The 19,908-nt window shown below is 42.8% G+C and overlaps 1 protein-coding gene across 3 annotated transcripts in view; it reads left to right on the top strand.

Moving 5' to 3' along the window:
• polrmt (polymerase (RNA) mitochondrial (DNA directed)) overlaps window positions 1-19,908 on the top strand; it is a 42,936-nt gene continuing 23,028 nt past the window's right edge. For all 3 annotated transcript variants that reach the window (XR_011078319.1, XM_068591487.1, XM_068591488.1), the window contains exons 1-11: window positions 1-179; window positions 709-807; window positions 1,097-1,893; window positions 2,200-2,333; window positions 7,483-7,669; window positions 11,061-11,210; window positions 13,417-13,584; window positions 14,057-14,227; window positions 15,241-15,480; window positions 17,680-18,465; window positions 18,738-18,860. Coding sequence is in view for 2 of the 3 variants with exons in the window: in XM_068591487.1 (XP_068447588.1) it covers window positions 38-179; window positions 709-807; window positions 1,097-1,893; window positions 2,200-2,333; window positions 7,483-7,669; window positions 11,061-11,210; window positions 13,417-13,584; window positions 14,057-14,227; window positions 15,241-15,480; window positions 17,680-18,465; window positions 18,738-18,860 (2,997 nt within the window). In the remaining variant the exon portion in view is untranslated. The remainder of the gene's footprint in view (window positions 180-708; window positions 808-1,096; window positions 1,894-2,199; window positions 2,334-7,482; window positions 7,670-11,060; window positions 11,211-13,416; window positions 13,585-14,056; window positions 14,228-15,240; window positions 15,481-17,679; window positions 18,466-18,737; window positions 18,861-19,908) is intronic.

Genomic DNA, 19,908 nt, shown 5'->3' with positions numbered 1-19,908 from the left:
CTAGAGCTCAGAAGTAACGCGGTTGTTACATGTCGACATGTCTCTCCTCAGAGTATCTGCCGTTGCAAAACGTTTGAGTCGTCGAAGTTTATTTGAACGGTGTGTCGTGCGCGCGCCTCTGGCGGACCTCTGTCAGGTGCGCGTGCCGACGAGAGACGGCGCGGTGAGGCGAATATCAGGTGAGCCGAGAGGAAGTCTCCTGCATGCAGGTGAAGCTGTGAGGGACAAGTTTGCCCCCCGTGGACCGAGGACTCTTGTGTTGGATAATACACTTGCGTTTTAACCAAACACTTCTTGTAATGTTGGACGAGCGTGAGCATGACAGCCACCGGTTCGAGTCCAGCCAGAGGAGGGTGCCTGTGACGGTTAACGGTTTCTTCTGTTGTTTTCGGTCATTGACGTACCTGCAAACGTTATACATGCCATTAATATTGCAATGAACTCTGGGTAAATACCGGCTGAGCCGCCACTTTACTTTCAGAGTTTACTAAAACTACACCTGGGACTGACTGGTAGCTGTAGGTCATGTGGAGGAAGAAAGGTTTATGGTTCGATACCCAGTCCCTTTCCCTCCTGAGCCCCCTCAAGTGCTCATCAATGTATATATATAATATATGTAGCTTTAGTTTTATTGTTTAGAAAGTAGAGGCTCATGTATTTATTATTGACTCTGATGGTGTGTGTTTTCTTTATCTTCTTTTTTTCCAGGGACATCCTTGCAGCTTCAAAAAAGAAATGTTAAATTTGTGATCCTAAAGAGAGACAGCACTAAGAAACGTGATCTGGAGCAGTCTCAGTTGTTAGACGGTATGTTATTATAGACAGCAGGTCGTCATGCTGGCGCATCGCAAGCCCCCGACAGTGACTTGTACGTTATTAATCATTGTAATTTCACACTGAGTACCTTTATACATCTCCTATCTGAATGCTGCCAGCCCGTTTACTGTGTAGTCAACGACTCCCGTCTGTGAGACCAGAGTTATTAAAGTGTATGTTTCTTTTTTATTGCTAGTTCTTTCTGTCTATCACTAAACAGACGAGTCATCAATTTAGTTTGCTCACGTGAGATTTGCCTTTTCTCTTTTCTCTCCCTCAGTGCTCGAGGCCAGGATCCAGCAACTCCAGTGCGACATTGTTTTAGATGTCCCTCACACAAAGCTGCACTTTCTCAAAGCTCCCTCTTCGGGACAAGGGTTTTTATCGAGTCAGGGGCCCAAAGGCGCCCCGAAGGAGAAAACTGACACTCCTAAATCCCAAAAGACTCTTAAAGAAGCGTCGAAATCTCAGCCCAGCCGCTCGATAAAAAAACTCACTCAGGAGAAACACTGTCTCAATGCCCCCTCTTCGGGACGAGGGGATTTATCTAGTCAGGGGCCCAAAGGCGCCCCAAAGGAGAAAACTGACACCCCTAAATCCCAAGAGACTCTTATAGAGTCTAAATCTCAGCCCAGCCGCTGGATAGAAAAAATCACTCAGGAGAAGAAAAAGAAACTTCTCAAGCACAAAAAAATGAAGAATGTCAAGGAACCTATAGCCGGTTACGTGAAACTGTCTAGCACTAAAAAGCCGGTGGCCAGTAAAGAGCGCAGGGAGGAGGATGCCCAGACCGCGGCCAAAGAGCAGGCCCCGGTGGGGGATCTGCAGAGTAGCCTCAGTCAACCGGTGAGCCAGCGGACGTCGTCGAGTAACCCTCTGCGCCTGCTGGAGGACACGCAGGCGACTGCATGCGATGTGATCCAGCAGAGCATCCACTCTTACCTGGAGGCGTGCGTGTTTGGCGGGGAGGTCGGGAGGGCGCACCGCTTCCTGCTCAGCCAGCACAGAATCAGTACTCGACGGAAACAACTGAACACGGACATCTACAACATTATGATGAGGGTGATGGCCAAGCAGGTGAGTTCAACAACCAGGACGCGGCGTTTACATCTGGATTGAAACCAGCATTTGTTCAGCTACACCTCTTTTCTGCAGGTTTGAAGCTCAACGGTTTAACAACCTAGTAAATATTGCATTGTCACTGTTTATAACTCATGGTGGACTTTCTCAGGAGGGTACTTAGTTGTAGATGAGTGCTCTGGTAGTTGTCATTCTTTTTGTTGTATTTTATCAGTTAACAACACTATGAAGTCTCATCTTTGGTCAGTACCAGCCAAGATGAATGGTTCTCCCATGCATGTCTCTCTCTCTCTCTGTTTGTAGGGCACGTTAAATCACATCGGCCGCCTATTTATTCTGTTAGAAGAGGCGAGCCTAAAGCCAAATCTGGGATCCTACTGTAGTGCCCTGGAGTGCATGGGCCGCAATCCCAAATCCACCCTAAAAGTCATCTCAAGGTATGTAAACACACAGACATAAAAAACATGAATGAGACTCATAATAAGCTGTGTTTGTAATTTCATTAATTTACTTTTTTTCCCTGTAGAATGTGTGATTTTGTAAGAGGAGGATTACTGTAAACCACGGGACAGATATTTTAATCTTTTAAAAGGAGTGTAGTTGTAATTCAGAGACTCACCAGCAGGGGTCACGCTGTGCTCATGGTTTGCACTTCTACTGTCCTATCAAAGTTCTTACATTATACAATTTATGAATGAGTGAAGCCATGATTTTAAACTAAGAATAATGGCGTCAGAGAAGAAGCAACGTGTAGCAAATAAACCCCAAAGTTGCTGATCTTTTGTTTGTTTGTCTTATTGTCTTACATTGATGGGTTTTGGTGGATTTCAGGGCTGTAGGATAACAGCGTTGGTCGGACAATCTCACCACATACAACTTAGCTCACATCGGGGTTTAAAGAGCACCAGAGCCTCGAGAGACTCCAGTTGGGCTTTTTAGACTAAAATCAATTATGTTTATTAGGATATTCCTTTTTGGATTTTTATATTGATTTATTTTAGGTTTTTGTAGTTTCTGTTCTTGCTGAAGGTCTTGTATTTTCAATCCTTTTTTTGCTGATATAAATAATGGGATGGTCAAAGCTTTCCATTGTCATCATTGGCCAGTTGTAAGAAATACAAGTTGTCCTGTTTATCAATTTCAAATTGAGACATACTTAATTTTGAGTGCCACACAGCATCTGTGTTCAGTGTCTCTTCTGTGTTAAGACGACGGGATAAAGTGTTCGTAACACTTTGAAGCTCATTTGCTTTTTCCTTTCCCTCATCGCGGATATTGTTTCCATGGCAACGCAGCATCACAGGGTTTGAGTCTTAAATTTTCTTTGTTGATTTTTTTTTTTTTTTTATTGAATTTTTTTAGCCTGTTTGTGTCACAATTTTTACTGCTTTTCCCAAGACCACCTGGACTTGTTTTGGTTGTGGCAGCACGGTGATAGGTGATCATTTATTTTTGCTCACACAACCTTTGCAATTTTTGTTGTAATATTACGGAAACCCATCACGGCCAGTAGCCCAGTTGTGTCTCAGCGGTAACTAGGTCATCCTGACAAATCAATGCTTAGTATTATTAATCAAGTTATTATTTCACCGACTGTGTGTCTGACCCACACCCAGATTAACTGCATGACATGTAGCGCATACGTTACACAGTGACTGGGCACAGCTTCAGCAGAACTCTACACGTGTCGCAGTGTGTGTGTGTGCGTGTGTGTGTGTGTGTGTGCGTGTGCGTGTGCGCCTGTTTTGACAGCAGCCAATACAATCAGCTGGCCTGCTGCCCAGGGGGGCTAACCTGACATTATTATTATAGCAGGAGAAACTACAGGGCACAAATGGTATTTGTTTAATTTTCCTTTATGTATTTTTAAATGCGGTATAGCCCTTGTTGAACAATGCACTGTCATGCTCTCATTTCCTGAGAACACCATGATATGTGCACAGGGCTATATCACTCCCAAGGCTTTTAACTCTTCACGTATCGATTTCTAAGTCACCCTAAAAAAAGAAAATCCATTATGGGTTTGGTCCTGACATTTATTATTAACTCTGGACATTGTCTGAAAAAATATATCGGGGCTTGTATTGTGAACTTGTTTTTTGTGGTTAGTTACCACTTTGTTGGTGACGTTGAAGACGACTTCCTCTTGGTAGTTTTTTTGTTTTTAAGCGCAGCCCGAATGCATTATGTATGTTGTGGCATTTTCAATGTAAGACCCCTTCATTCAAAGATGGAGTGCACGTTCAGCCGAGGGTTACAATAAGGTCTTTACATTTCTGGAAAAGTTTAGGTCACGAGTTCTGCAGGGAAACGATGAAATGTCATCACTCTTATGTCAGGCTGTCTCAACCCAGATTTGTAATTGTCATTTAGATTCTCGCTGAACGATTTACCGCTCTATTGCTATTCATTTTATGCCACGCAGCGGTGCTGTTGCGTTTCGAGGGGCCCACATCCATGTATTTAATTTCAATGGCTGCTCATCAAACGGTTTGCCAAAGCCATAATGGGCGAGTCGGGAGACATCACCCTATGCGGCGCGGTCCAATAGCGGGACAGGTGGCGAGGGCCAGTAGGTATCCGGTTGGTCCATCGATCACTGTAAGCCGATGCTTGTATGACATCGTTGTTCTGCAGCGGTGCGCCTCCTGCACAGTCTTTCCAACAATCCTCACCAATCATCATTTATCTCACTCTCTCGCTTGCACGCTCTCTCTCTCGTTCACTCTCTCTCTCTCTCTCAATGTGTTTACAGTCTGCCTGTTCTTTTCTTTACTGTGTTTTCCGTCCATTTATTACGGCCGGCCTGCTTTGCTCTCCTGATATCACTCTCTCCTCTGAAGTCTCCCCGGCAGCATCCTTGCCCTCAATGTCTCTCTCTCTCTCTCTCTCTCTCTCACCCCCCCCCTTAAGTTTTTCCCTTTTGTAAGTCCCGTGTCCTCCAAGAGCGCCTTTGCTCCCGAGGGTGCAGCCGAGCAGCCACCAGGCTGATTATGCCCCCCTATCTTTCAACCTCTCTGCTGTCTTTGTTCCTCTGGACCACAGTGCCGGCACCCAGACTAATCCCCTCTTTGTCGAAAAGGCTCTCTCATTTACTCTGACCAAAATTGCTCGTTGCATCACCCGAGAATCCGAGGCATGAGTGCAAATACTGAAGGAATTTGACCTCTTTGGCTCACCTCAGAAAACATAACGTACACGTCATAACTTCAAACACCAGACGTCCGACGGAATATTGCAAAAACAAAGGCTCTCTTAATTGTGTTTATGAATTAATGTGCAGAACCCTTCTCACTTTTAGTTGTATTAAGTCAGTGGAAGTTGCTGAGCAAAGGTTTCCACCAGATGGTAATTAGCGCGCAGTTATTTTTGTTTGTCTTTGAGGGAAAGGGCTGCAGGGTGAAGCAGAGCTCTCATCCTCTGTGGTCGATGACAACTGGGGTTTCCTCGCTTCTGTCTCTCGGCTTAGTCATGTAGTTGCGTTGTTAACCTCAAGGGAGCAGTGCAACCAAACATGATCTTCAGGCTCGAGGTTGGGCTTTATACCCTAAAGTAGCACAACGATACCATGGTTTTTACCCTGTAAACATAAGCCACCTGTAATTACATGTACAAGAAGACATGCTTTCTTCAGGTAATTTAAATATGATTCCGTTCCCGGATGATATTTAGTCACTGTAGTAAGAAACGGCTCAATTTACAGACCAGACCAATACATCAATGTACAGTTTAATGACATTATTTACCCCAAATTCATGAATCTTTTACACAAGCAAACATATTTGTCCCAGAATCTCACTAATGACAGAAGCATAAAGATAAAACCAGGCTGAACATATTCATTCACAGGCCTTCTGTGGTAACGTATCAAGTTGAGTTAAAATATAATCGCGTTATTGCACCTCTCATTTGAATTCCAGTCACCGGTTGCACGTTGGTATTATCTTTATCCTACAGTCTAGTCATGGAGACTGCGCTCTCTCTCTAGATATTTAAATTTATATTTCACTGACGCAAATATTTCAATTGATATTCTGCAACTGATGATTGGTGAAGGCGAGGCACATATACAATGACCCAACAGACACGGGAGGGTTTTTTTTAGCTGAATTAATAAGTAGCCCAGCAAGTTCTATGATTATCCTACTCCCATTCCCACATCATCAGGCAGGTCAGAAGGTCGTGAGCTCTGAACTTGGGATCAAACTCCGAAGTCTGTTCCATCATAACAACCATAATCTCCCACGTAAATGAAAATCTACTCAGTCATCTGATGCGCTGCTTCTCGGGCGAACTTTATGAACGCCGCATCTGAATCAACACTGATGGAAAAGAAAAGTATGGAAATGACTTTCTCAAACAGAGTCGTGTGTGTGTGTGTGTGTGTGTGTGTGTGTTTTATTATTTATTTATTTATACAATATGTATTTCTATTTATGTATTTTTAATCTACATCTTAGATTATATATAATATTATATATATATTATTAATATAAATAATATGTATATACATTTATTTATTAATTTGTAATATATATATATATATATATATATATATATATTTAAAAAATAGATAAATATGAATAACATCATATTTATATATATATATATATATATATATATATATATATATAAAAAATAGATAAATATGAATAACATCATATTTATATATATATATATATATATATAAATATATATATATATATATATATATATATATATATATATAAATATGTTTTATATATAACAATAAATAAAATAAATGTTTATATAAAAATAAATACAAAGAAAAATTTCAAAGGAAGAATTTGTAGTTTTTCGGTAAATCACAAAGCAAGGCATAAAGGTTTGTTGTTTGGAGCCCGTGAAGTTATATTTCAGCAGTACATCCAGTAATTGTGTCTGTATGTTCTTTGTGGTATTGTACGTTGTACAGTGTATCTTTAGCTACTTACTGTCGTGGCGATGGGGGATGAAGTCGACGAATCCTCCAGCTTTATTGTGGTGCACCTCTTTGTTATCTTTTGTGGCTTTCAGGAATAAATCGCAAAGAATATTCTATTCCTGCTTTGTTTTATCCTCTGCAGGTATCACACGACACAATAGGGGCACCAATGTCGCAATAATGTATTAAACTCTTGTACAAAACACCTGTTGCCTTCAGCAAAGACTTTCTGAGACGTCCAACACTGCTTTTGTGTCGACAAACCAACTGGTATTGTCTGTAAAAAAAATTGTTTCTCTCTCAAAAAATCGCTCAAAATCTTTTAAATTTGTGTGTTTGAGAGATGTTTTCAGAATTTAAAGAAATAAGCATGAAAAAAACACTACGAATCTTCTCGGCTTTAGTCAATGAAGAGGGTGACGCCCTGATATCAGGTCCAATAACTGGCTGTGCATTTAAAAACTCTGTAAAAATGTGTCTTTATTGTGGACTATCTTTTACACAATAATGAAATTTAATTTCTCAGAACCTGGCAAAAAATAATAGTGCAGCCATTTCCCACAGATGTAACATGGCTACAATCTGCTCAAGGGCCAAACAAAAAGCTGGGACAGCAACTGTGTGTGTCCCTGTGTGTCCAGGTGCCTGAGCCAGATGGAGAAGGATGGCCTGTCTTTGGACGACCTGTTCAGCCAGTGTGTGTTCCGGCAGGACGAGCGGGACATGGTGCTGAAGGCCGTGCGCGTCGTGCAGCCCGACTACCGGCCCGGCCTCAACGCGAGCCCAACGCCGCGCTTCTCGCCGCTGGTCCACGACCTCTACACACAGGTATGTATCACACGAGAACACCGATGGACTGTTGGCTGGCTTTAAGCCACCGACGGCCTATTTCCTCAATTGTGACTTTTGACTTGGAGTGATGAACTCCATGTGAACGCATTATTTTTCTTCCAAAGTTTGAACGGGTTATTTTGAATATGAACTTTTTTTTTTGTCCTCTCCTTCCTCACTGTCTTCAAGTGTGCAGGGGGTTTTGTGAGGTGCCTAATGCGCCTTTTGTGTAATACGACCTGCAGTGATTTAAAACTCTCAATGGGATTATTCTGGATGAATAGAAATTTAATAGATTAAAAAAAAAATAGTTTATCAATATCTTTAATCAGACACACACACACTCACACTCACACTCACACACACACACACAGTCTGTTTGAGGCAGATCCATTTTCCATTTCCATGGGCCTAGCAGTAATCCCTGTGGTTCGCCAAAGTTAACTTAAAGTGAAGCATTCAGAGTTATATAGCATCTATCATTATTTAAAAAAATTCAATAAGCACAAACGGTTGAATCTCTTCAATCATCATATACTTGATGTATATGCCGTGACCTGTATATTTCACATGACATGAACATTCACTCAAAAAAAAAGAAGCATTATAGCGATGACTCGAATATATTTATGAACCGCATTGGAGGGGGTTTATGTTAAGCGTTAATGTACGACTATTAATACACATCAAGTTATTTCTTCAAGGCTGAGTCTTGTGTATGTTTTGAGTGTCAAAGCCCCGGAGATCTGGGAAAGCTGTCAAGGCTCCAGCGTAACTACGAACCATTTGATTGTCACCCCTTCACAGCCAGACAGGCCCTGTCCTATTAATAGTGAGCCAACTCTGCTTTCTAATGGGCCCCTCCATTTCCTTGCCTCTCCTCCTCCTCTCTCCTCCTTTTTTTCCTTCTTCTTTCCTTCCCCACCTCCCTTCCTCTGATGATCCTCACACGATTCATTAACAGCCTTTTTTTGTGTTCAATCGCTGTATTTTTAGCCTCGCGCCACATTCACTTTCCGTCGTCGTCTGAGGGACATATTTTCGGTCTTCCTTTTTTTTTTTTTTTTTTTTATCTTATTACCGACCTGCGTGTGTGATGGCAACAGTCAGCGGCGGGTCATGTATTTCTGTCTCGCGTGAATCTACGCCACATGGTGAAATGTGAAACAGGTCAAATGTGACTGCTCCATTACGGTGGCCTCCGATTGCATTCGTGAGGCCGTGTTATCTGACTGCGACTGTGACTTTCTGGCAGGTTGTTTTTTTTAATGACTGAAAGGCTGTCCAAATAACTGGTCCGCTAGATAACGCGGGAGCAGACCGGATGGTCTCCGGAGGATTTTTTGAATCGGTGTTAGCGGCAGACACGCACACAATCTAATTAGAATAGTGTTTGTTGTTGTGAGATGGAATTTTGATTAAGCCGACGCTCGTGCGAAATGCAGTTTGATCCAGTTTCAACTTGTCATCCGATATTGTTTGGTATTCCATCATTTGATCATCATGTTCAGCTGGAAACTGGCCTCTATGCATTGTGGGCTGCACACCGTCGGTGCACAGTTTGGAGCTTTGAGTTCGTTCAGTTTTTACAAAATATTGTTATTATATGTAAATGGAATCGCACAGCTTTCCTTTCAACTACATTTCAGCCCGGTCTGTCGAGCTTTTTCACGTCAGAAGGTTTGTACCTTCAAAACCATGGCACCAGCACCTTTTCTCCTGATGGGGTGTTAGCTTCTTAGCTTCCTAGCTTCTTCGCTAACTTATTGTTCTACCTTCAGCGTTGCTCGGGCTGCTGGCCACGCTCCGTCTCGCTGAGGCCTGATTTACTGTCTGATGTTTCTTTTGCCGTTATGTTCTACATCCGCACACGCTCGCAGCCTTTCTTTGATGTGTACAGATGATGGTCTTACAGCAGCTGTAAGCAACAATGGTCTTTAAAACACATTTTACTTCTTTGAGCGAGAAATACATTGTCCCTTAAAGGAAGCAGTTGCTCAACCTTGTCAGGGCAAAACACTTTGATCTGGTGGGATGGAAGGAGCACTATTATTATTTTTTTTTAAATTATTAATATTAGTTGCAATGACTCTTATGAGAATGAGAAAAGAATAACAACAACTAAAACTTTAAAGGATTTATACCTAAATTATAATACACCTAATAACTAAACTTGCATACAATTATAACATCAGATATAACTAAGGTGATCTAGTTTACATGTTAGCAGCACTAAACATGTTCAATCACCTATTAAATGAAAAATCACTACTAAGTTTTTTTAAAAATATTATCTTTTGGTTATTAACATGTACTGTAGTTGCGAGTTGATCTTGTCTGTACATTTTTAACTTGCGCAAACACTCCCTTTTTGTCTCGTTTTTATTCTTCCCAATACAGCAAATGGGGATAATGGACAATCAACAATACAATTACAACAATCATACAACAATTAAACGGTTACAATATCGCCATAAGTCGTGATAATAAAGCCCTATTGCTCAGTTTGTTGGAGTGATTTCAATGACGCCAAACATCGGCACCCAAGCACCCTAACCTGCGACTAAATGTCCAGGCGAATCTTGAAAATAATGAACTCTGAACAATGTGCTCTCTGTTTGCTCTCCAGCGATACTGAGCCAAAGCTCGTGGCGGCGGACTGAGATGGTTTTACGACTTGGCCTTCGCTCGCTGGCCTGAAAAGACTATTTTTTAAACTTCTTGCCCTGAATTTATCCTCTCAGGCAAAGCTTATCCCCGACTCGTGTTCCAAGCAACTTCCAGCCGTGAAGTGATTGGTGGGTGTTTTTTAAAAGTAAGATCAATGTCCGTCTGTCAGTCTTGAGAGGTTAAGCAAGGCAAGAAAGTCACTTAAAGGTCCAGTGTGCACGATTTAGGAGGAAGCTATTGTCAGAAATGGACTCTAATATTATTTTCATTGCTGTAAAATAAACCGGAAAACCGACAATTGTGGTGTTTTTCATTAGCTTGAAATATGTAGGAATCGTTTTATCGGCAGCGGGTCCCGCTACGTTTCTACAGCAGCCCCGAATGGACAAACCAAAACACAACAAGCGACCTGAAGGCCACCGCAACGCGGGCCACAGGGTGCAAAAGCCACTGTCACGGCGGCCGACGTCTGAATTTTGTTGCCTCTAAAGTGGGCGGGGTCAAGGTCCCGAACGATGCGGCGTTTCCTCGGTCCTCAGGAGTGAGCAGAGGGGCGTTCAGTTACTTGCAATTGCAAACCTCAACGCTGGATGCCACCGAATCCCTAAACACTTGACCTTTCTAATGTCATACGGGTGAAGCAATCGTCATTTCTCAGATCTGTCTTGCTCACTGTTGCGTTTGTGTGTGTGTGTGTGTGTGTTTGTGATTTTTTTAGAGGTCTGGCCACCACTACCCCAAACTGAACTTCACTCAGAAGGAGCTTCAGGAGCGTTTCGAACGTCAGCTCGCCATGGAGCAGGAGTGCAGCATCACCATCGACTCTGTGGAGACGGCCAAACCCGTGACGGAGCACATGGCGAGGATGGTAAACAAACCCGCCTGTTGCCTCTGCTCATCTTCATCACACTCTCAGCGCACCACATTCTCAGAAATATGGATTTATGGTGCTGTGATGCTGAGAATCCACTAACTCTTTAATAAATGGTGTGTTATGGAGATTTTAATAATGCGTGGGTAGGTCTTAAAAAAAACTATCATACCGTAAATCCTGTAATATACTAAATGTACAACATTTGGTATTTAAATTAATTATTGTCAGGCTGGTTGAAATAATTGGTAACCTATATCGACAAGAATGTTGTTGCTTATGCAATATAAAATATAGAAGACAGCATTTCCCATAAAGCTTCTTGCTTATGCAATATAAAAAAAATAGAAGACAACATTTCCCATAAACCTTGTTGCTTCCTGATTTAAAAAAAACAAACAAACAAACATTGCTCCATTTGTGCGGTAATTCTGTCTCTTTTAATCTGCGAACAATCCTGCATAATCCAACATTCTGGCTTACAATACAAACATCGAGGGTGAGTTTATCTTGGCAGTGGTCTTGTCCGTTTGAAAAGATCATACGAATATAACACCGTCTACATACATACAACGTATTGCCATTTATTTATTCTAAGGATCCCTATTGTTTCCCATGAGTTTTATCTGATATCAACTTTTAAGTAATATTCATTTCGGCGTGGGAGAGTATAGAAACAGATATTCCTGTGGTGTGCCGCGTTTTCAGCTCTGGCATTTACAGTCCAGACCCGACGAGCCTCTGCAGATGGGCTACGTGGGAAGCGAGCAGGCTGCGAGTCCCTGGTGGTCAGGAAGCATTTGCAGACAGGCAGGGCAGAATAATAATGTATTGTAATGGAAACCTCTGGAGAGAACACCGGGTCACCTCTCCATCCACAATCCAGAGTGACTGAAGAGTACACACACACACACACGCACACACACACACAGAACATGCGTACAGCCACAATACGGTATGCACACATAGGCAAAAAGACTCCTCACCAGCTATATAATCTCATTTTGCATTATTAATCCAATTGTTTCATGTCTATCATGAGAATCAAGAAGCTTAAAATGTGATTAAATTGCACCAAAAATAATAATGCCGAGCCTAGTGCTTATTCTGTCTTCTCCCGCTTTTTAAATCGCGTCAGATCAAAATATGTAACACAATGTGAGAGCGCACAACAATGTGGTTTTAGATGTCTGTCTGATTTTTAAATGAACATTTCAATCAACACTGAACTTAAAGACGCTTCAGGTTGTTTTACTGGAGAGAAATAAACAATAAACACAAGATGTTCTTGCTTGTAAAAAGTACGAAAATACATTTAATGGGACAATTCACTTGGTTGTATTTCCTAAAATAGGATGTCGATGCTAGTCATTGACATCATTAACTCTTTATGTAAAGCTAAACCACCCAAAATGGACTTCAACAATGTTTTTGAACCTTTTGAAAATACACATAATACATTTTTTTGCCAAGCGTGGGGTCAGAATATTAATACCACACTTGTTTGTGGGTTAAATATGAAGCCGCAGACATAAAATCTGAAAGCAGGGAGAAACGGCTTGCCTCACTAAAACCACAAAGCACTCACCATTTTAACATTTCACTTGTTGTACAGGGTTAAACAAATCCGATTTTAAAATGTTAATAAGTGAGCTGGTCGGCAGAATTTATTTTGAACCGGGCACGCTATTTACCGTTTTGTTTGTGCTAAGCTAACTGGCGCTCGCTCCATGCTAATAGCATCAAGCTTCTCAAGGAAGATGTCAAACAATTTCTTTAACCTCAATGTTACGAGGACATATGCTGTCATTGATAAATTGATTACGTCGCTGTAAGCCATTTTAAAGGGCCGATAAAGTTTTCGCTTTCAGTTCTTGTCTTGGAAAAATCAGTCGGTGTCCCGGGAGTGTTTCTCTCAGAAGGATGGTCCGTTTTCTCGCCGTCGCTTGGAGGTTTTCAGCGACAATCAAGCCTAACCATGAAATGGATCGCACACTCACGCTTCACCGTACCTCGTGTCCAGGGGGAGGTGGCCCCGCTTTAAAATGACGTTCCCTTTCGGTTCATGCCGTGTGTGTGTGTGTGTGTGTGTGTGTGTGATAAACAAGCATCGGTGCAGGATTGTTCATTTCATTTGACACGTCTTCAGAGGGTTTTCCTGCTGGCGGTCACTGTCATGAGATCAGTTGTGTCGTCCTTCCAGAGGAAGATGCTGGCGGATCAGCGGGCACAGTGGCAGAAGATCCTCCTGCAGGCCCTCAGGGAGTGCAAGAAGACCCTGGCTTACACCGAGCCCAAGGTCTCCCGGCTTAACCTTTATCCCTACCTCTGTGTGCTGGAGGATAGAGACTATGTTGACATCATGCTGCAGGTAATACAAACCACCGAACCCAGCCTACCGCCCAATGAAAAGCCAGAAGTCTTAAGAAAAGACTTGTCAGTGTTTGACTCAAAGAGATTTGACGGACGACGGCTTGACTGTAAGATTTGTTGTGATGTCACCGCCACGCTGTGTGCATTGCCATCGAACCCATCTGGGAAACCACAAAGCACAAATCAAGTGTCTGACAGCTGCAAAAGCATCAGGCTTCATCTATGGCAAGCAAAGGATGGCGCGCTTTGATCAGATACCTTTGCTTCCAACAGACAAATGCACGACATGTGTTGTTTTGATTTTTTTTTTTTTTTTTTAATTCTGCAAAGACCATTTACACTTTGATTTCCCTCCTGACTGAGGGATTGCTTTTTTCATTAAAACTGAATCCGGTCTGCTTTTTTGTGACAGCCTTTTTCCTGAAACGTTGTATTCTGTTTGACGCGTTGAACTGTGTCTCACTCCTCAGTGCGTTGACAACATGCCTCTCAGCGGAGAGTCACTGAAGTGGATAGCCGGAGGGCTGGGCAACAGCGTCTACTCCCAGTACTGCGTGCGGCAGAAGTGCCGATACCAGATGATGGAAAAGTTGCGTCACGTTTACAACGATTACACAGGCCTGCTGGCCAAAGACACAAAGGTAGAGAAATCCTCTCGCTCCACATGTCTTCTCGTGTGTGTACTTCTTATGTGTATTAGTTTTTACAAGCAGTAAGTGTTTTTATCCTGCTAGTTTATCTGAGGAGGATTTACGTTGCATGCACTGTGCAAAATACATCTTTTTGCATCAGTTTGTACAAATCTTTTATACGTTTTTTTTTTTAGGCTGCACAATAATCGAATATACACCTTGATCCCACGTTTAAATTGCACCTGGAGATAAGAATAGTTTGGGTAAAAAGTTTTACTACAATGTTATTTATGTTTTAGATTTGAAAATGAATCTAATGCGGAAGAGTCTTAAACTTGCATTCTCTCTAATGTCCACTAGGGGCCGACTCAAGTTGCTAAAAGAAGACTTGTTGTATAAAAGTCTGCGAAAATGACCCTACTTCTCACTTGAGCCATACATAATAATGATCTCCATATTTACAAGGCATATAGTTAAATAATTTGTATGTGGTTTTCAGCTCTAGTTCCATAAAACACAATCCGTGGCTCTCTATCCGGCCCCACCAGTGCTTTGATAGTAAAAAAAAAACACCAACGTCATCAAGATTGTAATGAACAGGAGCTCAGTACACTGCAGTAAGCGAGTTATACCAGAAGTTACTTGCGTATTATTTGTTTACATGCAGCCTTTGTAGTCTAAATTTGTGTTTTTGTTGTTGTCATGACCCCAAACAATCAACTTTTTACTTACTTGTCTGCGGACCGAATAAGGCTTTTTATCCTCTTGGATCACATCTCTTCCTGAAGGCTCCCTAGCTGTGTGTTCTTGTTCATCAGTCATCATATTTATTGACACATGATAGCTTATCAATTGATTAGATCATAAAAAACAGTGCCTGTTTGAGAAATTCTTTTAGCTCTAAATATCAAAAACCCATAGATCTTGGGTCTTCTCAGGCATGTCGATGCGCCTTCCGAACTCTGTAGCTCACTGTGAGGAGTCCATGTAACATCCACGCGCTCTCATTCGTCTCCCTCCAGGATTACGACGTCGTGCCCAGCGAGCATTGGCGTAATCTCGAGACGGAGCACAACTCGGGACCCTCGCTGCAGGGATTCGAGACCCAATGGCCGTCCAACGTGTGCCTGGAGCTGGGCATCATCATGGTGGACATGATGGTCAAGAACCTCAAAATCAACAGCGACATCCTGAACTCTGCTTTCAATATGAAGCGCATCCCCATCCTGTACCACATGTACGCCTTCCGCAGCATGCGACAGGTACTGGTGGCTGCGCGACTCTCTCTCCGATCTAAGGAGTTGCCGACCCCCCCCGGAGTCGGAAGCCATTGTGCTCCTGCCAAATAGACACGGGGCTTTGATAACCTGGGTTAACAGGATTACTGAGCATTAAAGCAAAGCACACACACACACACACACACAAAAAAAAAGATCCTTTTCAGCTGAGATTTATGTGGAGAAAAAAACTGGTCAAGGATTATATTTAAAGGGATCGCCTGAATCCTGGGAAAAAATATTCAAAAGAGTAAAATAATAGAAAACAACGGTTCATTATGAGAACCCCGCGTCAGTTCAATCAATCAAACTATTGTATTCATTATGACCTTTTAGAGAACGACACACAATTAGGCCGATTTAGGTTAACCGGGTACAGTTGTTGCACAGAAGTTAACGTTCTCATTGGTATGGGAAGAAGCGGAGGAGAAAATAAGGAAAGTTCCCGAAAGCACTCGACCGTCACTTTTAAGCCTATTGCCTCGTACACCTGTGCGGCCGCCTAGCCACCTGTGACGCTCCAAAGAGTGTGAATCCTAAACCCCCCCCTCTTGTGTGAATTGGCAAGGAGGGAACAGTCGAGCAAGATGAATGGGTTCTGGGTTAATCCCTTTTTTAGTGTCCCCTTAATTGGCTCGCTGATTTACTGCCACAGGACCTTGCAGGAGGCCGAGAGAGAGAGAGAATCATGGACTTTTTTGGACTTAATGCACTTTGACATTGTTGCAGAATTTCGTTCTTTTCTCATAATTCCCCCCCTCCCCTTTCGTTCTCTCTTTGGAGGTTAGCCCATCAGGGGAGCATCCTAATGATTTTACAGCACAGCATGACAGTCTGACTCATGCAAGCAATGCTGAGGTGTTTTATTTTATTTTTTCTTCCCCTCTCTCAAGTTACTGTATTCACTCCAACGATGGTCTTTCTGTCCAGTCCAGAATGCACGAGTTAGAACTACGTCGCGGCCTCGGAAACGCAGGCCTGTCTTTTTTATAAAATATATAGGTTTTACTTTAAATAAAGACAAAGAGAGAAGTTTCTTAAGATCATCTGTAATGTGGAAGCTTGAGTGCGTAAGCTGTGTTTTAGTGATGACTTCATAAAATGCAAATGGACAGTTCAGTTTAGCTGTGTGGTTTATGGACAGGGAAGTATAGATATTGTATATCTGGCAGATAGTGACTCAATAGTTTTATCGGGTTTCTGCGACGATGCAGCCAATCTATTCAATTAATCTCTGTTTTTATACATTTTATACTGTTTAAGTTTGGCCCAATTTGTTGCTGTATTTTTTTTTCTATTCATTTTGATTCATTCTTCTTTTCTTTTTTTTAGCTGATGTTTGGATTTATTATTTTAATTTAATTTAAAAAAGCAATTCAGTCTATGAATATTAATGTACTTATTTGTTCGCAATTTTTTAAGTTGAGCCACATCAAAGAATGATCCCAGTCACTTCCACACAGCGAGGCACTCGCCTCATTAATTAAACACTGGTTTCGGATCGGTACGGAAACCCAAAGCCCGGGTATCGGTATCGGGACTGAAGAAGTTTGATTGCCGCGTCTCTATTCCTGCAGCTACAGCTCTCGCAGTCCTTTGTGGCCGCTCGCTATCTGACATTAACTGGTGACCAGTTGTAGAAATGATGAAAGATATCATTGTTATCTTTACCCTGGTGGTCTGGGCCTGTACTCGGTGCCGTTCTTGGCCACGTTTCCCAGATTCGATCGTTCTTAGGGACTTAAGAAGGCTCTTAAGAAGGATTCGGCTAAGAAGAAGCGCTGAGATAGGGGTGTTTCCCAGATGCGTTTTTAACTGCTGTTAAGAGTGGGTCAGGCTGATCTGACAAGGTCCCAACAAGGTCATCACATACATGTTATTACATTTAGATTCATATTGCTTGGGGATTGTGTAACTGACGAGTACAAACAACAAACAAACAAAGACATCGCTCTGGGAAGATACGAGTAATCTGCTGACTCGGATAAAAGGCAAAAAATCCCCGAAACAGCCACAGTACCAACACAACAAATAGAAAATAATGATAGAAATAAAAAGAAATAATATGGTAAAAATACAAAGAAAGAAAAATATAAATAAAAGAAAAGGGGGCGTTTTAAAATGTTTTACCTCTCTGCTCGTTTCTGCTTCTAATCAGATTTCCTTTGATGTCTCACCCTCCAGATCGGCTTCATCAAACCCCACCCCATCCTGACTCAGATCCAGCGGGAAGCCGTGGAGACCAAGTTGACCTTTGACTCCTACGTGATGCCGATGCTGTGCCCTCCCGTGCCCTGGACGTCTGTCAAGTTTGGAGCGTACCTGCTGACGACGACCGCGCTGATGCGCACAGTGGACGGGGCCACTCAGCACAAGGAGTTGTTGGAGAAATGCCAGAACCTCTCGCCAGTCTTGGACTCTCTCAACCAGCTGGGCAACTGCGCCTGGAGTATCAACAAACCCCTGTTGGACATTATTATCTCCATCTTCAACGATCGGGGCAGCGACAAGCTGAACATCCCTCCGCCGCTGTCGGAGGCCCCCCAAAAACCCGACTTCAACGCCATCGATCCCGATTGCACCTTCACTGAGAAAGCTCAGATGAAGAAGGAGTTGATTAATGCCAAAAAGAAGTACAGTGAGATGCACAGCCTCCGCATGGACGCTCTGTACAAACTCTCCATCGCCAACCACATGCGGGACGAGGTCTTCTGGTTCCCTCACAACATGGACTTCCGGGGACGAACCTACCCCTGTCCTCCGTACTTCAACCACCTGGGAAGCGATGTCACGCGGGCGCTCCTCGTGTTCGCGGACGGGAAGCCCCTCGGGCCGAAGGGAATGGACTGGCTGAAGATCCACTTAGTCAACCTGACGGGGCTGAAGAAGAGGAGCTCGCTAGACGGACGGCTGGAGTACGCTAACTCGATCATGGAGGACGTCTTGGACTCGGCGGACAACCCGCTAAATGTCAGTTTGTCTTTATTGCTCTTTCCTGTTCATCGATGGCTCAGTCTCGCCGTATATTCACACGTAGCATTTTGAGGTTTGCACCAATGAAATTAGCAGAAATCCCGAAACGGTTACTGTTCAAAGTTTCCTAAACTCGCAGATTGCAGCATTTACCCCTTTTCTCTCTGACTGCAGGGTCGGTCAGTAAAGATAGTGAGCGTTTTCCAGGAGTGTTTATGTTCATGTAAGCAGGATTAATGCTCCATGTGCTTGTGTTTGTCTTCCTTCAGGGTAAGAAGTGGTGGATGGATGCAGATGAGCCTTGGCAGGCTCTGAGCTGCTGCATGGAGATCGCCAAAGCTGTGAGATCTCCCGACCCAACGCGGTTCATCTCCCATTTCCCCGTTCACCAGGTACCATTTTAAAAAAAACCACACAATTATTGATCTTTTCACAGAGTTGTGTAGCGATTGCAACGCACGTTGCATCTCCTACAAATGCATGATAAGATGAACTAGCTATTAATCCCGAGGGAAATTGCTGTGCAGCAGTCGTAATACAAAGGGTGAATGGTAGATGGACTTCAAAGCGCTCTAACACAACATGTTATTCACCCTTTCACACCCATTCATACCCTGACGGCAGGGGCTAAGGCAAGGTGAGGCCGTGCCGGGGGGATCGAACTGCAGATCCTCTGATTTGAAGGAGGATCCACTCCAATGCTGAGGAGTATTTAGCACCTCCTCCATGCAGCTGTTTTGTAAAGGACAGTCGCTTCAAGGGGTTGTGGATGATAATTTGCCTTTTTAGCCAACTTCGGTCACAATATCATCAAATTGATGTTAATTAATTGCCCCGAGTCCACTGCCGCGATGCATTAAATAGCCGAAAGGAGAGAACTTGACTTTTTTTTAATTGAACGCCATCGAGCACACATGCTGCCCGCTGCTCCTCCGCGCAGCACAGCTGCCGCAGCTTTCAGCCAGAGCTCGAGGGTCACGAAGGCAAAGTGAGGGAAGAGCACAGAGACACTCGGGTCGGAGGCCACCTTTTGATGGAAATGAAAAAGATGAATTCTACAGCTGGCAGGAACGTGGCCAAACTACTGCAATATTTATATTCGGCTTTTTCATTTGGCCTCGTGAGCTGAACATGTTGGACGATGTCGGTACGCAGATCCAGCTAATCTCATTTTAAAAGGACTTAGTGTAATGGACAGCTGAAAGCAGTTCATTTATTTATATTTATATATATATATATATATATTATATTATATAATATAATATAAAAATACAAAAGACCTATTACGGTACTTTTTAATTGAGCGTGAAAGACAAATAATGAGTCAGTTAATTATAATTATGAACACCCTTTGTGACTTTCCTCTGTCTCATGTCTGATCCGGCTGAACGAGTTCGTTAAAGATGCTCGTCGTCGAGCATTAAATGCAAAATTCACGTT

This window comes from Clinocottus analis, unplaced genomic scaffold (assembly GCF_023055335.1).
Source record: "Clinocottus analis isolate CAN_PGR_092001 unplaced genomic scaffold, fCliAna1.0.p SCAF_25, whole genome shotgun sequence".
In the NCBI taxonomy this organism is placed as follows: Eukaryota; Metazoa; Chordata; class Actinopteri; order Perciformes; family Cottidae; genus Clinocottus; species Clinocottus analis.
Note: the sequence above shows the minus strand (reverse complement) of the source record. Positions and strands in the feature narration are given on the sequence as shown.